We start from the raw sequence: 17,399 nt of genomic DNA, 5'->3' as shown, positions 1-17,399 counted from the left end.
AGTACTGCAATGCAAAAGATTGGTCACACTATTCGTTCAGCTGATTGGTATTGAGTAACTACGAGTTAAAATATGTTTAAATATGTTGTGCACGCGCTCATCGTTAGCCCTGACCTCCAGATGCCTTCGCCTATCGTCCACGCAGCAGCACAAAACTGGACAGCCGGGAAATGACCAGGACACCAACCTCTTGCCCGCCTACTCGGAAAATGAGCGTCGGAAGATCCTGCTGACTATGAACGAAACTGGCACGAATGAGATGATCAGGTGGGTGGACACTACACATGGTACTCCATGGGACTCAGCTCATTTTTCTTTCCAGCTACGACATTACCAAGGCGAGGGCCACCAAACTGCACAACTGGAAGATCCGCCACGGTCCGCTGCAGGAGCTCAGTGACATCCTGTACGTGGAAGGCTTCGGCCTGAAGGCGGCCACCAAGTTCTTTAAGAGCGTGCTCGCGCCTGTGGACAGTGGGATCATTGTACCGGAAAAGAAGTCAAAGGCAGCGCGAGTGGCACCGTTCATTACACCATCCATGGATGAGGCGCAGCGCCAACGAATAGCTTCTGCCGTGGGCGTGCGCATCGGGGTGACCAGTGTAAGCTGGGCGCGCTTAGAGATCGCCAGCAGCGATGCCCCCTGCCTTCTCACCCATTGGCACCACCATGAGCTCAACGACAAGAAGCTGCACCTGTCAGAGCTTTGCCGCCGCTGCCTTTATGTCTCCCACCAGATACCGCAGGCCGACTGCTACGTACTAGAGAGTCCGCAGATGGCACAGGCCAGCAGCAATCCGGGAAGCACCGATCAACAGAACGTGAACATCCAGAAGGCCCAAGTTGCCGCCATCATGAGCTACTCGCTGATGGCCCGGTCGGATGCCGATGAAAATAAGGCCAACAACCTCTACTATATGCGCCGGTTCCTCTCAGCTCGTCTCTTCAATCACCTGGTGGGCACGGAGCGCGTGTCTTCTGAAGACACAATATTGGCCATGATGCGGAGTCATTGCAACGTGGAACATCAGCTCCCCGGAACAGAGTCTCCGCTGAGTCTGCGCCAACAAGTGCACTTTCCAGCTGACCTCCGCCTCATTTTCGCGCAGCAGGAGCGCTACCAGCGCGAGCTTCTGGGCCAGGCCTTTTTACTTAGCTTGGCCTTTACTCGCCTCGTTCTCTTGCAGGATGCGCAGAGCATCGCTCGGGTGACTCGGAACGCAAAAAGCTCCGCTTCGAGCGAGACAGCTTGCGGAGCTAGTGCGTCGCAATAACTATTAGGGATTGTCTTTAAGTTGAACTGTTGTACTCGTTTTATAAAATCGCAAATCAGACTAAAAGACTTAGCTGAGTACCACGTCCTTAAATCTTCGCTGGGTGGCCCTGGTATTTAATATTGATCTTTGTAAAGGGTATATGATAGTCAAGGCACTTATCTTAAGCGTTTCTTGTTTTTTCCCTAGTACAGTTCCGTTACATTTCCGATTGTTTCTAAGCAGCTATTGATTCAGTCGTCCGATTTCTATAAAATGTAATTCTAAATTATTAAATAATTTGTTTTTATTACGGAGAGTGATCAGAATATTGTTGACGTGTCAAATTTAAAAGTGTTAAAATGTAAAAAGTAATTGTTAGCCACACAGCTGTTTTTAACAAAGGAGTTGTTTATAACAGAACTTCGTGTTAAAAGCACAAGTGGGTTGTGTGGAAACGATTATATTTTACATTTAAACATTATTGTGTTTGACACACATGTCAAACATTTTTTATGTAATTTCTTTACAATAAACATGTTTTTTTACGAACTCTGGTAAAAAAAAATATCTCCAAAAGCTTCGAAAATATAACTTGTTTCTTTAGTTTTTAGATCATTCCTGTGGAAGCTATAGGATATTGTTTTCTGCCTGTTTCGATTTATATTATACCTGCAAAAGATAAACAACTTTCGGGAATGTTTCACCTCGATTCCTTTAAAAGAGATGGACTTTTGTGTACACACTTATGAAACGAATTACTGACATGCCTTGATCAATTCATCTTCTAATCAAGAATACATTTCCTTTATAGTGACTGAAATAAAAAAAAAAAATAGTTCTAGTTTACTTATTCCGACAATTAATATTTTTATGTTCTAAGCTTTTTAAAGGTATTGTTTAACTTGCTTAAATTATTTATTTGTAACGGTTGTGGAGGTTTTAACAAATCTAATTTTTATTTTTTTTCTTCGTACTTTATTGGTTACACAATCAGAAAAAATATAAGACTGCAGCGCTCCTTGCCTATCAAGAACTTATAAACCCTATTACACAAGCATCAATTTTTCACTATTTTGTATATATAAGAAACTTTGTTTTAGTTATTAATACATTACTCCAATAACAAACAATTTTAAATATAAAGAATTTCCAAAAACATGAAAGCCTACGCCCAGTTGTATACACCTTTCTGACTGGCGAACTTGGTTGATTAAAGTTGTTTAAGATTGTTTATTAATTGATTTTGGGAACATGTTAGGAGAAATTTTAAACAAATCTCATTTTCATTCTCTCTTTAAGGCTGTCCAGTTCGATTTGTATGGGTCCGAAAAAAGTGAAAAATCGTATGGGGGGAACGTAATCTTTAAAGGATTTTAAGGAATATTGCTGAACAAACTTATGGTCTTAAACCAGTGGTCGGCAGCGGCCTATCTAGTGAGCACAGGGAAGTGTTCTGCCCATCCTCTGCTCGCTCACGTATAACGTACATGTTCGTGTGACTTCGGCATGGGTCTTCGGGTCATTTTTTCTCAACTTCGGCGCGCTTTTTTGTTGCTGTGGCAGAGGATCTCAGTGCAAAGCAGAGAAACGTCTCGCTACGGCACGCCGCGCGTAAACTTCGTGTTTGTTACACTCACACTAATGCAAGGCAAACTTGTGATGGTATGTGTGTGCCGACCACTGTCTTAAACCTTTCGTTTGTTCGAAAAAAGGCTTACAATCCTTTAATCCTCCTACGAATTTTAGGCACCGAAATCGACCATACTTGACATGAATACATTTGCGCCCAGAACTGCTGTCAAAATATGGGTTTTCATACCCGTTTCCGAATTAATTCGGAATTCCATTAAAATGAATACATTTTATTTTACATTAATTTGGATATATTTTATTTTTATTTTAGTTTTTATTTGTAACAAATTTCCTTTTAGATATAGAAATGACCTACTTTTTATTCTTCTTAACAGCGCCGGTTATGCTGAAATCGCTGTCGGTAAACTTCTTTATAGGGCGCGAGTTTGTCGGTAAATCCCAAGCCCCGTTCCTTTCGCGTTGGGTAGGAGCATTGTTTGCGGGAGGGCGCCGTCCACTGGGATTTCGCCGGCCGAGGCTGGGAAATGCTTCTGCTTCATTTAAATCGGCGGTAAAAGCGGTGTGGTCAGTAGGCACATAGGAGCTTGATGCGATGGAAGCTCGGCTGCTAGAGATCGAGAAATTGGTCGAGTCTTGAGATTGGTTCTCTTTCTTGACCCGCGACCCTGGGAGTGAGTAAAATGAGTCGAAAGAGGACTCCTGGGCGAGCGAGGAGGCGTCCGAGTGTATGACGCGGTAGTTGGGATTTGTTTTGGGGGGTATGTGCTTCCCAGGTTGCACGGTGATGGCCAGGTCTCCGCACATCAAATCGCTAAAGGTATAGGCCCATCTAGTCACCATACTCTGGGTACAGTACTTGCTGCGGTCGTTCTCCTCGTGGTACTACAAACAGTGGGCTTAGTATAACATTGGTAGTGTTTTTCGACGCATTATTACCTGACAAGCGATCTGAGGTGTAAATTCAAAGAATTCTCTATTGAAAAATGAGTCAGTCACATATTGAGTAACATTCTCGTCATGCAAATCGGCGACATCCATGACCTCCTTCTTCAGTATGAACATCAAGTACAAAATATCGAACACCTCAATCTTCTGGCGTCCGATTTCAGTATCATCCTCGTCCTCACAAGCCAAGTACCGGAAGCACGACTTCACCATGGGAATATCATCGACGGGTGTGAAAACGATTAGCGGCTTGTCTCCCTGACACTTTTTAAGATAGTCAACGATATTCCGGTGCAGCTTAGCCATGTTTCGTTCGCCCAAGGCATTGGGCGGCAGCGGCAGACTATGTGTCGTTGCCGAGTGGTGTTGAGCATCGCTGCTCTGCCCGAAGATGATCTGACCAGGATCGATCATGGTGCTGTAGATGGACCGGATTCCCTCCTTTAGCGAGTACTCGCAGGCAGCGAACTCGGCAGGTACATAGACGTCAGAGGTGAGGGCCTTGGTGAAGAAGTTAAAGGCTGCGAAAACGAACTTGGCGTTCTCCAGATCTGTACCAAAAGCGATTAGTAAGTTGGAATTGTAAGTCTCTTGGTGTGCCTTACCGTGGGCCTTCTTGGCTTCCCTGATGATGCGCTCGGTTGTGCGTTTCATGTGCATAACACCCTCGGCGGTCTCTTGTTGGGCCTGGTCCACCTGGGCGATTCCCTGACCGTGGCAGTTGAGGCGTTCCCTCTTGGCGCGGTCCAACACGTCGGCGTTCTTGGCGCCCGAGTTGTAAGGGCCCCGCTGCTGGGTAGTCATTTTCTAGAAGGACGAGGGTTGGTTGCACTTAGACCAGGCTGGAAATCAGGCGGCACCAAACCTACCTCCCAAATGCCGCCGCAGTGCGCAACAGCCTGCGGGATGGTCATTCGGCGGCCCTCGGCGTTGCGGTTCCGCCACTCGGTTACGAACATCATAAACCCACTATGCTTCTTAGGAGCCATCTTTGCTGGGCGTGGCAAGTTGCAGGGATGTGCGGACACCGTCGAGCACGTGTGCGTGCGAGCGAGACAGCGGCAGGCAGACAACCAATGAATGGCAATGCAGAAATGGGTTCCTCGCAGTGCTGCGCGTGTTTACTCTGGCTCTGTGGCACAAAGCGAGGCTTCTTTTCAAATAATAAATATCCGGAATGTGGTCGGTGGGTAAATAACACACAGTCTAAACAAATCAGGAGTTCATGGGCAGCTGTATTGCGTTGTGAGGCCTTCTATTTTGCTGACGCTTTAAGTGTGCGGTTGCTGTAATATGATTCCTGCTCGAAAGAGAAACAGTAAAGTGGGTACAGTACAATGACCTCCACCGTTACGCAACACTAGAGAAGTACCTAAAAAAATCGATTCCGCAAAAATATTAAACGTAAATGCTATTAAAAACAGAACTTTTACAACGCCTAAAATTATTAACAAGGTAAGAAAAGCTTAAAATATACTTTCTGAATTACTCGTTATCCAGAATGTTACGAAGATATGGCTTTTTAATGCAATAAGGTGTAAACTTCAGTTTACATCAAGGTTAAGGGAATACCCTAAATATTGAAGCGAAAATATCACTAATGTTCAATAGATCTTTTTTAAAAACGCAATTCAACTATATCGGTACTATGAAAGAACGGCGAAGAATGAAAGCAAATCTGGATATTGTATTCTAAGATTCGTTTTACATTTGAATTGAACACAAAAACTTAATTTTCAATCAGAGTCATATCAAACTGCTTGATTTAATTTAAAAATATTTCCATCGAGTCAGAAAATATTTTATATTGTTTACTTTAATTATTTTCTTTCATCAAAGCATGTTTAAATTATTTTATTAACTATGATTGTTAAATTTAATATTTTCAGATATAAAGTTAATAAAAACCGCAATCGATGAAGAACGAAGGGAAAAATTTATGTTTTAGTACCCCTGGCTTTGTTTTTTATTATCAAACATTTTGTAGTTTAGTTCTTTCAATTAAATTCGTAACACAACTATTTTTTTATATATTTTTTTGCTTTCTTTTTTTGAGACGGAAGATAGTAACAGCACAATTAAAATCGTACCAAACTATTTATTTACTTTATATATTTCGTTGTTTCGAAAATACTGTTCTAAATTGTATATTACATATTTATTATTTTAAGTCTGTTAATTTTTTTAAACAAAAATCATTCTTTAGTACCCTAATAGATCGGACTTCAATGATTACGGCTCTTGTTCAAGACCCAGGAAAGCAGTAGTGTTAGTTTAACTAATTGTGTTGTATGTCGACAAATAACTTCCATGTAAATAAGTAAAATAAAAACTAAGAATTAACAAATTAAAAAACTTTTCATTTAATCGGAACATTTTTCGAAGCTGTAGGATTTACGACGTTTTGTAAAACGTGATTGCCGAAATAATATTTTCTCTGCTCCAACGACTTCGTAATCCTATGTACAATTTTTTTAGCGTATTAATTTACAACAATATACTTAATAAATTACATTATGATTTTTATCTTTTTATATATGTAGTGAGTGCATAAAGTTTCCAAAATATAAAATAAAAAGTTCATCTTTAGTTAAGCTGTGCAAGTAGGTACAGAATTAAACAAATCTTAGCCAACACTGCATCATCTACGAATTGCGGGATCGGTTGTAGAATTCCATTTACGAAGCAAGAATACGGAGTTTATTTGTTGGAAATCCCACCTATCCACCCACTTAGTCTGCACACAGCACGACAATGGCTTCGTCCAAATTCTTTTGAAATCAGACTTGGTGATTGTATTTAAATCTAAGAACGATGGCCACAAACCACGAAAGTGAGGAGCAGCCAAAGCCAGAGTCCATGCTAATCGACCGCTACGTCATAGATCTGGGCAGGACCGAAGACAAAAAAGAGCTGGGTGACACCTACTTTAGTATGAAAAGCGCCCGTCTGGCGTTCTTACGTCCAGAAACTAACACTAACCCGCCTCCAACCTCCGATGCAGTAGAGATACCGCATGCAGCGCTTAAGGATCAGGACGCCCACCCTTGGATGCAGTGTTGCGGGCGCAACTTCACGCGTTCGATATTCTCACTCCAGCCGAGCCGAAATCCCAAACCAGGATTCACCCGTCGCCGACGATGTCTAGTGCAAGGACGTAACCAGAACGCACCCTAGCTTAGAATAAAATATGACTTGTATCTTTGGCAATACAAATAAAGGCCTTTTACTTGGACAAAACATAAAATGTTTAAATGTGGGTTCTTAGTAGTAACCGCTAGGGGGATGCTGTTCAGGGTAACCCGTGGGCCACTCGGCGTAGGCATTAAAGGCGGGTGGTGACGCGTAGATGTCCTGGATCCGGTGGCGCAGATCGCTGGGCCCCAGGTAATACAGGGAGCGCGTCGTGGCCAAACGGCGGCGCAAGTCGAAGGGACCGAGCGTCGGTGGAGGACGACCGATGGGACCGAGCGTCTGTGGAGAACGATCGAATGGCCCGGGCAGGTGACCTGGAAATTGATGCGGACTATACTCTAAGTGGGTGTAGTGCGTCTGCGAATAGAAAATTTGTGGCGCAGGTGGAGTGGGCAGCAAATATTGGCGCAGCGCCTTTGGGCGGCTGATTCGATTGTCGTGGAGCGTAACCATCGGGGAGATAGGCCGCGGTGAGATAGTGGACGTAGTGGAGGCGCTGTCCGGAAGTGGCTTTAAGCGGTCTACTGGCAGCTTGACCTCAACAATATTAGCCCCTCGGTCGCCCGACCAGCACTTCTCTACAAGTGGTTTCACGGTAGGTTTCTGGGGAGGCAGAGATCTACTCCTTGAACGTTCCCTTCCCTGAATGGGACTCTCTGGGTCGTTGGACCTGCTGCAGGAGAGCTGGCGCCCCACGATCTTTAGTGGCCTGTTTTTACTTCTCGAGCGCGACCTCGACGCGGTCCTTGAAAACACTCGCTGCGTAATCTTTGCTGATTTGGATCTGCTGCTCTGGGAAGGGGTTTCCTGCTAGCCGGGGTATACTCCTTGAACGATCCCGCAACGGAACTTTGCTTCCAAGTCGCTGTCGTACCAAGCTTTTGGCTGGCCTAGATGTGCTTCTTGAACGATGTCGAGGACGGCGTATTGGAGAGTATCTTCGGACATTCCTTGACTTAAATCCGGGCGATCTAGGTCGACCACGGGAGGGACTGTGCCGGTGCCTAATGCTGGGAGAGGCATCTCGAGATCTTCTTTTTGGAGTGCAATTTCGTATGGAACGGGAACGTCTGGTACGATTCGGACTTCGAGACCTGGATCTGAATCTTCGCCTTGGGGAAGGTGATCTACGGCAGCGCGCTTTCCGGTCCCTTGAGGAGCTCCTCCTCCGCCTGTGTTTGTGGTCTCTTGACTGACTCCTGCGCCTTCTGTGTTTGGCCGGGCTTGACCTTCTTTTGGGTTCCAAGGCAGGGCTCCTCCTCCTCCCTCTGAAATGAGGGCTGGGGCTGCGACTAACAATTAGTTTTTGAACTGAGGGACTCTTTTTTCGAGCACGCTTCCGTTCTTTGGATTTGCTGCGGAGACGTTTCTGACCTGAACTGATTTGCTTGACCTTTGAAAGAGATGTTTCCAAGGATAACCTTCCTTTGACAGCAGCCCTACTTCTGCAGCGTTCGGGATTCTCTTCTGGACTAATTCTGAACTCCACCAGGGGAATTTCAGGCGAGTTAATAATTATGGCAGGTTGCTTCTCCTGAAATACGCTTTGATCACTGGAGGATATTTCTCCAGACTCCTGCAAGGATTCAATAAAGCTGACGGGGGAAATATCGTTGTAGGGCCGTGACCTTCTGGTGAACAAGGAGAAGTCATCGGTCAATGAGATGGAGGGCGGCGGTGGCGTGGTTACTGGATCCCCATCTTTATCCGATTCGGCCTGCTCCTCCTCCAACAAATCGGCCTCCTTCCCCTTGGCCATTATGTCGGCCTGCTCCTCAGCCTCATCTAGTATGTCCCCAAGCTCGTCTAGAACATCCCATAGATCTTCGCAGATAGGCTCGCTCTTGATATGAATTTCCTCCAGAAGCGCATTCTGCTCACTCGTTTCGGCGGTTTCAAAGTGACCTTCTAAAGGCCTGAGACCCTGGACACATTGATTCGTGGTTTCCGCGTGATCCTGGCAGGGCTCCATGCGCCTCCTCTTTTCGGGGGGCGGTGGCTACACATAGGGATAAAGATTTCGTTGGAAAACTGTGAACTTCACTGGAGGAAAGCAACAAGCCGATGCCTTTTGAAATACTCACCTTGCACGAAGGCTTGCCCGCATTCCGGAGCCCGGAGTCCGAAACCCGACCAGAAGAGATAAATGCCTTGCCACTTCTTGTTTTCATTGTTTTGAAATCGGTTTGAAATAATGTGTTTGTGCATTGGCGTTAGTGAATTCGATAGCTGCAGATACTCGATTGAGTTACATAATTATCGAATCTATTGGCGGTATTCTAGTGGTCTCTTATAACCGAATTCCATAGAAACATATTCTTACATTTAGGTCACGGCCGGTGTAGATGGCGAAAAAATATCTAAAAGAGCTTAATTCTATTGAAATAAGTAATTCCAGATAAATTGTTGCATTGACTAACAAGGTAGTTTAAGCAAATAATATTATTTTAATATTTTAATGCAACATTTTTTAAAGCCTAGTTCACATCGACGAAAACTGCGAGCTAACCATAGGAGTGAGCGAGAGGCAAACAGGCGGCTAAAGCTATCCGCTCTGTTTTTCAGCGCGGTACTCAGATGAGCTAAGGAAATACCAAAAAAAATACCAGATTTCGAGAGTGAATTTTCGATGAACAACGGTGTTTGGCCCAAAGAATAAGAAATTTAATCTTTGGCGGTGTTCGTGCAGAAGCGATAGGAAATTTAAAAATTAACAAGGGAGAACGCTATAGTCGAGTACCTCGACTATCAGATACCCGTTACTCAGCTATATGGAGATATGCAAGCAGCAAAGCGAGATTAAAATGCGCCACCTACCGGCGGTATACAGATTTAAGCGTTATGGGCGTTAGAGTGGGCGTGGCAAATTTTTTTTTGGATCAATCGATAGGTATTGACGAGACCAATACATTTCAGTTAAAATTTTTTATCTAGCATGAAAATTGTGGGCGTCACAGGGTTTTGCGGTTTGTGGGCGTTAAAGTGGGCGTGGCAAACTTTTTTTTGGATCAATCGATAGGTATTGACGAGACCAATACATTTCAGTTAAAATTTTTTATCTAGCATGAAAATTGTGGGCGTCACAGGGTTTTGCGGTTTGTGGGCGTTAAAGTGGGCGTGGCAAACTTTTTTTCGGGTCAATCGATAGGTATTGATGAGAACATTACATTTCAGTTAAAATTTTCTATCTAGCATCAAAACTGTAGGAGCCACAGTCTTGGGCGGTTTGTGGGCGTTAGAGTGGGCGTGGCAGTCTACTGAAACAAACTTGCGCTGCGTAGGAAGCTCAGGAATCTGCACGCCAAATCTCAATAGCCTAGCTCCCATAGTTTCCGAGATCTCAGCGTTCATCCGGACAGACGGACAGACGGACAGACGGACAGACGGACATGGCTAGATCGACTCGGCTAGTGATCCTGATCAAGAATATATATACTTTATGGGGTCGGAAACGCTTCCTTCTGCCTGTTACATACTTTCCGACGAATCTAGTATACCCTTTTACTCTACGAGTAACGGGTATAAAAATGGAAGCAAAACACCAAAAACGGCTAAAGGAGGTCAGAACAGGTGAAAAAGGACGCCTAATCCAAGGTGTTGCCCATTATTGTGGGACTTGACCGACAGGAAGCAATACCACAACGGGGCAAATCCGCAGAATAGTTGAAGGCTGGAGGAGATCCACTAGAGAATCCCAATGGGAGGTCTCCATTGAGGACTCCACCTCCACCAGCTACTTGGCAGCCAAAGCAAAGATGGAGGAGGCGCCGGCTTCTATAGGGAGGAGAAAACAAGGTCGCCCGCTAAGGGACAGCTGGAGGAGCCATCACCAGCCATTATTGGCCAGCCTATTGGGACTTGGAGCTGGACTACAGATGGCGCGGGAAAGATGTCGAAGCATCCGTGGGACGAGAAGAAAGCCTTAAACTTATAATTTACATAAATAAAAACATTCGTTGAACATTTTATTTATTTTTATTTTAATTTCTTTGTGCACCAGCAGACTCTTCTTTTTTAAATTGCTCCAATTGATTTCTTTTCTGTTTGGCAACAAACAGTAAGACCATGCCATATGCACTGCGGGTGAACTTTGAAAACTTCGGCCACACTACAAAGAATAGGATTTTTCGACTAGTGAAACTCTTAGCCGATCTGAGTACTAGGCTTAAAGTTTATAAAAAAAATTTCAGCAACTGACTGAACGAACCTAAACGCCTGTTTATACTAGGGTGGTGTTATGGGGTTATAGGGTTATTGGCTTTCCAATGTTTTTTAAATATGTTTTGCATAGTTAACTAGAGTAGGGCAAATGTAGGTTCTTTGTCGGGTGTATGGTATTTTTCGGTAATTTTGCCAAACCAGCTGATCGGGCTCGGCACATGCGCACAATCATAATATGTCATGACAGGGGCACTGCGAAAATAAAACCAAATGTATTAAGGTAAATTGAATACAAAAATTATATAAAAAAAAACTATATGTAAAAAGAAAAAGGCGACATAGTGCATGCGTCATATATGAAAATGGCCAGAGAGCTACCTTAAGGATCTAGCATGAAAATTGTGGGCGTCACAGGGTTTTGCGGTTTGTGGGCGTTAAAGTGGGCGTGGCAAACTTTTTTTTGGATCAATCGATAGGTATTGACGAGACCAATACATTTCAGTTAAAATTTTTTATCTAGCATGAAAATTGTGGGCGTCACAGGGTTTTGCGGTTTGTGGGCGTTAAAGTGGGCGTGGCAAACTTTTTTTCGGGTCAATCGATAGGTATTGATGAGAACATTACATTTCAGTTAAAATTTTCTATCTAGCATCAAAACTGTAGGAGCCACAGTCTTGGGCGGTTTGTGGGCGTTAGAGTGGGCGTGGCAGTCTACTGAAACAAACTTGCGCTGCGTAGGAAGCTCAGGAATCTGCACGCCAAATCTCAATAGCCTAGCTCCCATAGTTTCCGAGATCTCAGCGTTCATCCGGACAGACGGACAGACGGACAGACGGACATGGCTAGATCGACTCGGCTAGTGATCCTGATCAAGAATATATATACTTTATGGGGTCGGAAACGCTTCCTTCTGCCTGTTACATACTTTCCGACGAATCTAGTATACCCTTTTACTCTACGAGTAACGGGTATAAAAATGGAAGCAAAACACCAAAAACGGCTAAAGGAGGTCAGAACAGGTGAAAAAGGACGCCTAATCCAAGGTGTTGCCCATTATTGTGGGACTTGACCGACAGGAAGAAATACCACAACGGGGCAAATCCGCAGAATAGTTGAAGGCTGGAGGAGATCCACTAGAGAATCCCAATGGGAGGTCTCCATTGAGGACTCCACCTCCACCAGCTACTTGGCAGCCAAAGCAAAGATGGAGGAGGCGCCGGCTTCTATAGGGAGGAAAAAACAAGGTCGCCCGCTAAGGGACAGCTGGAGGAGCCATCACCAGCCATTATTGGCCAGCCTATTGGGACTTGGAGCTGGACTACAGATGGCGCGGGAAAGATGTCGAAGCATCCGTGGGACGAGAAGAAAGCCTTAAACTTATAATTTACATAAATAAAAACATTCGTTGAACATTTTATTTATTTTTATTTTAATTTCTTTGTGCACCAGCAGACTCTTCTTTTTTAAATTGCTCCAATTGATTTCTTTTCTGTTTGGCAACAAACAGTAAGACCATGCCATATGCACTGCGGGTGAACTTTGAAAACTTCGGCCACACTACAAAGAATAGGATTTTTCGACTAGTGAAACTCTTAGCCGATCTGAGTACTAGGCTTAAAGTTTATAAAAAAAATTTCAGCAACTGACTGAACGAACCTAAACGCCTGTTTATACTAGGGTGGTGTTATGGGGTTATAGGGTTATTGGCTTTCCAATGTTTTTTAAATATGTTTTGCATAGTTAACTAGAGTAGGGCAAATGTAGGTTCTTTGTCGGGTGTATGGTATTTTTCGGTAATTTTGCCAAACCAGCTGATCGGGCTCGGCACATGCGCACAATCATAATATGTCATGACAGGGGCACTGCGAAAATAAAACCAAATGTATTAAGGTAAATTGAATACAAAAATTATATAAAAAAAACTATATGTAAAAAGAAAAAGGCGACATAGTGCATGCGTCATATATGAAAATGGCCAGAGAGCTACCTTAAGGAAGTCCTAATGACTCTTTAAAAGGTGGAATAAAGTCCCCACAACTTCATAGCCCTAGAAATTTTTCATCTAGACTGCAACAAATTTGTTGTATTTCACCAAAACCAAAAAATTTGGATAACTACCAGAGGTCTTACAAAGCGTTTAATTTGATGATTTCAAATCTAGCAGGTTGGCGGCTCGGTCAAAACGTGGCAGCTCGCTTTCCAACACTGGTGCGGTAAGAGCACAGAGCGGACTAACAGCAATGAAGTGCAAACGTAGTGTCAGGAAACGTAAGAGCCACGAAAGTGTCTGGATTTTTGACACCCCCGGTTGGCGTCTCAGCTATGAGAGACCGTATAGCAAACAGAGCCCCAACAGCAGTCCAGTTAAGTGTTACAGCCTGTTCACACTCATGGGGGTTTAGTATATTTTTAGAATCCGCTTAAAATTGCAACACGTCCACGTACGTTCTGAAAAGTCGAGGAATTGGCAAAGGTTTTGTTTTATCTAGGGCTTCCCTCGGTCACCGTAAATCGAATTCGCAGCGAGGCAACGCAACGAGTGCCAGGAAAGCGCCGCGTGGTGTAGCGTCGAGCAACGTCGACAATTTTTCGTGTTCCGAGTTAGAAATTCCAGTCTGAGCCTTTAGCCATGGCCAACCCAGCTGCAGGACCCTCCAAGCAGGAGATCGAGTCGGTCTTCAGTCGCCTGCGCGCCCAACCAGCGAACAAAGTGAGTGCCCTACTTTCGCCAGCCCGCCCTTGAGGCTCCGACTAATGAGGCACCCCGCTCACCTTCCTCCTCGTCCTCCGCAGTCCTGCTTCGACTGCGCGGCCAAGGCGCCCACTTGGTCCTCCGTCACCTACGGCATCTTCATTTGCATCGACTGCTCCGCCGTGCACCGCAACCTGGGCGTGCACCTGACCTTCGTGCGCAGCACCAACCTGGACACCAACTGGACCTGGCTGCAGCTGCGCCAGATGCAGCTGGGCGGCAATGCGAACGCGGCCCAGTTCTTCCGAGCCCACAACTGCAGCAGCACCGACGCCCAGGTCAAGTACAACTCGCGGGCGGCGCAGCTCTACCGCGACAAGCTAAGCGCCCAGGCCCAGCAGGCCATGAAGGTGCATGGCACGAAGGTGAGTCCCGAGCACCTGGCTTGTTTGTTACTGCCTGCAGTTTTCTTACACTAAACCTACTAACTGACATTTGCTTTGCTTCACTGCTGTGCCTGCTCCCCACCCCGACTCCATTCCTCCTCCTCCTTCCCCACGAACCACACACCACATTCATCAGCTGCATCTGGAGCAGACGGATAAGAGCGAGGGCAACGAAGCCGCCAAGGAGGAGGACTTCTTCGCCCAGTGTGACAACGAGGCGGACTTTAATGTGCAGAACAACAACGTCAGCAAGGTATGGAGACACACACAGGAGACACGCACGCGCTGTTAGATTTCTTTGAGTTTTTAGCTAATAATATATTTACTCTACTGATGACTGACTTACTTCTAGCAGGATCTTAAGCCAACAGCCGCTGCTCAGGTCATCAGTCTTGAGCCGCAACTGGGTGGGGCCCCCAGCGTAGACCTGCTCAACTCGGTGGTGCCGGCAGCAGTGCCCTCCTCCATAGGAGCGCGGAAGGTGCAGCCGAAGAAGAGTGGAGTAGGTGTGACGACCAGCAATATTGGGCATTGCCTAATCGATTTGTCTCTCTTCTAGCTGGGTGCCCGCAAGGTGGGCGGCCTGGGAGCCACCAAGGTGAAGACTAACTTCGCTGACATCGAGGCGCGTGCCAACGCGGCCAATGAAATGAAGACATCCGTCGCTACAGCACCTGTTGACAAGCCGCAGACGGCCGAAGAGGAATTGGAGACGGTAGCCAGCATGCGGCTGGCGTACCAAGAGCTCTCCATACAGAAGACCCGCGAGGAGGCCAAGCTCAAGACCATGGACCCTGCCAAGGCCAAACAGATGGAGCGCCTTGGAATGGGCTTTAGTCTGCGTGGATCCGACATGGCTCACTCTGCTCTCGGCGACATGGAGACTATCCAGCAATCGGCCGCCCCTAAGGCAAAACTCTCTTCGTTAGAGGGCGAAAGCTTCTTCACCGACTATTCCCTGTACGGCAACAGCAGCAGCGGTGGAGGGAGCTCTAGCGAAAAGCGGGAAAGCTCGGCTGGAGGAACCAGCAAGCTGGATAAGTTCGAATTGGATGCGCTGGGCTACGAGACAATTGAGCCTATTGGTGGCTCCCACAGCAACATTACTTCCATGTTTGCCGGTAGCAATGACTATGACAAACCCAAGACGTTGGCGCCTGCGAAGAAGAGTAGTGGAGCCGCCTCGTCCACTTCCAGTCACAGCAAAGGGCCAGCTAGCAACGATCCTGTGATCGCTCAGCAGAAGTTTGGGAACTCCAAGGGCTTTGGCTCCGACCAGTACTTCGCCAGCGAACAGTCTTCGGCTGATGTCAGCGCGAGCTTGAACCGATTCCAGGGATCGCGAGCCATATCTTCGTCGGACTACTTCGGCGACGGCACTCCTGGCGGCAGTGCAGGCAACCGGGGTGAGTCAAATAGCGCATTGTCCTCTGGAAAACAGATTGTGAGTCATGGATTAAAATATTTGCAGCATCGTCGGTCAACTTTAGTGCACCCGACCTGGATGTGGAGAGCGTAAAAGAGAGCGTACGTCAGGGCGTACACAAAGTGGCCGGCCGGCTAAGCAATCTAGCCAATGATGTGATGACCTCCTGGCAAGACAAGTACGGCTACTGATATCAGCGAAACACCCATAGCAGTAACCCACGAATAAGCAGCAGCAGCAGTGGTGGCGGAGGAGAGTCTAATTTTAATGTTTTTATATATTAGTCACACACCAACCGATTTGCGAGTATGCAGAAAGTAATACAGAATTCCAAGCAGATAGCCACTTAGTCTAGTATCAGAGGATCAATCTTTTCGCATGCCTCGTATCGTTCTTGTATAAAAATAACCGAAGAATCCGAAACAAAAACCAAGCAGTGTAGCCAGCTGTACAATAAGCGTAGTGTCTTTTAAATATATATAAATATACTGTTCAGATTAAGGATGTAATCGTGTGGATTCTGTGCGGAGCATGTTCGCGCCATGTTTTTTGGATTATATTGTTTTCCTTTGTTTACATCTATTAAGCATACAAGCTATAGCATTTTGCCGATCTAAAATTTGTATTTCAACAGGCGCATTTTCAATTTGATTTTCGTTTATCATGGAATTAAGTAAGACAGTGTAAAATAAATAAACTAGAACTGCACAGCATTCCGGAGTAAAGGAGTTTTGAAAGCACAAGTTGAAATGATGTGTATATCAAATTTCAAATTTCTTTAAATGTAAAATGAATTGAATAACAACTGCATTTAACTGAATGGAAAATGTTATTAATTGACGTCGAATTATATGTAAAATCCTTTTCTAAGCATTCGCTTTCTAGCGATCTCTGCACACAATTGGGTTTCAATTACGCGTTGCTAAAGATACATACAATGTTTTCAATTGGTTCGCTTATAATCCGCGGTATAGTAATAAATAGATCAATACATTTATTCAGTAGCATATGCGTTTTAAAAGACTGGTTGTTGTGTCGACCGTTTTCATTTGGGATTATACTCATGGTAAATGTGTATGCACAACAGATAGCTCTTACCTGGACTTATAAAAGAAAATTGTTCTCTTTCTTCTAAACAGAGCTTCAGCTTAAATAACGAATAATGTTCCAAATCAGAAGAGAGGTTTGAGACTGTGACCAGGTATTATAGAAACTCCAACGCATAGGTCTGCAGGAATAAAATTATTTCTCACTCGACAGCAGTGTAACTTAACAACCACTGTGCATGTTTATTTTTTTTTATTTACTTTTACATTTGTCATAGCGCGACAAGTTAATACGTATATTTATAGTGAAAGTCCCTATGTGAAAATTGTGAATTTATGTAGTGCAGTTTCATCACTCTGTAGCTTACGAGGCCTCTTATCGACAAAGATTTATTAGAAACGGTTCTTGTAGATATTTTTTTCACGGAAACTGTTAGATTCCTTGTAACGAATGATAGTTTATATCAAAAGGAAAGATCGGCGTCGCAGTCGACGTTAAAATAACGATGAATTTCAGTGGTGGTCATTGTGTCATGTAAAAACACTTCTTAAAAAGGTAAGGGCTTCACAAAGTTCTGACATCCACTTTTGTGACAAAAAAATGCTGGTAAAATATTGAACTAAATAAAATCACTAAAA

At 44.8% G+C, this 17,399-nt stretch overlaps 4 protein-coding genes across 5 annotated transcripts; 2 read left to right on the top strand and 2 right to left on the bottom strand.

Moving 5' to 3' along the window:
- The first annotated feature begins 23 nt into the window (after positions 1-23).
- On the top strand, positions 24-1,342 carry LOC108007670 (transcription elongation factor, mitochondrial). Its single transcript, XM_017071391.4, has 2 exons — positions 24-267; positions 323-1,342. Exons 1-2 carry the CDS (start codon positions 83-85, stop codon positions 1,272-1,274), a joined length of 1,137 nt encoding a protein of 378 aa, XP_016926880.4. The 5' UTR covers positions 24-82; the 3' UTR covers positions 1,275-1,342.
- A 1,760-nt stretch (positions 1,343-3,102) lies between these two features.
- mael (germ-plasm component protein maelstrom) lies at positions 3,103-5,109 on the bottom strand. The gene is made up of 4 exons (XM_017071392.4): positions 4,664-5,109; positions 4,400-4,601; positions 3,786-4,345; positions 3,103-3,731 (listed from the first exon to the last, which is right to left on the bottom strand). The coding sequence occupies exons 1-4, from the start codon at positions 4,781-4,783 to the stop codon at positions 3,201-3,203; spliced, it is 1,413 nt and encodes a 470-aa protein (XP_016926881.4). The 5' UTR covers positions 4,784-5,109; the 3' UTR covers positions 3,103-3,200.
- Positions 5,110-6,989: 1,880 nt separating this feature from the next.
- Positions 6,990-9,233, bottom strand: LOC108012061 (protein SON). The gene is given in 3 exon segments (XM_017077341.4): positions 6,990-7,714; positions 7,716-8,988; positions 9,074-9,233. Coding segments are annotated over 3 exon segments (2,016 nt in total). The 5' UTR covers positions 9,161-9,233; the 3' UTR covers positions 6,990-7,058.
- Positions 9,234-13,551: 4,318 nt separating this feature from the next.
- On the top strand, positions 13,552-16,427 carry ArfGAP3 (ADP-ribosylation factor GTPase activating protein 3). Of its 2 annotated transcripts, none has more exons than XM_017071459.4 (6): positions 13,552-13,860; positions 13,944-14,267; positions 14,425-14,541; positions 14,641-14,790; positions 14,848-15,694; positions 15,760-16,427. In XM_017071459.4, exons 1-6 carry the CDS (start codon positions 13,780-13,782, stop codon positions 15,903-15,905), a joined length of 1,665 nt encoding a protein of 554 aa, XP_016926948.3. In that variant the 5' UTR covers positions 13,552-13,779; the 3' UTR covers positions 15,906-16,427. The 2 variants fall into 2 exon arrangements, with proteins under 2 accessions (XP_016926948.3, XP_016926949.3); XM_017071460.4 differs by having other exon boundaries at positions 13,553-13,860; positions 14,644-14,790.
- The last annotated feature ends 972 nt before the right edge of the window (positions 16,428-17,399 follow it).

This window comes from Drosophila suzukii, chromosome 3 (genome assembly GCF_043229965.1).
Source record: "Drosophila suzukii chromosome 3, CBGP_Dsuzu_IsoJpt1.0, whole genome shotgun sequence".
In the NCBI taxonomy this organism is placed as follows: domain Eukaryota; kingdom Metazoa; phylum Arthropoda; class Insecta; order Diptera; family Drosophilidae; genus Drosophila; species Drosophila suzukii.
This window is presented reverse-complemented; position numbering and strand designations above follow the sequence as displayed.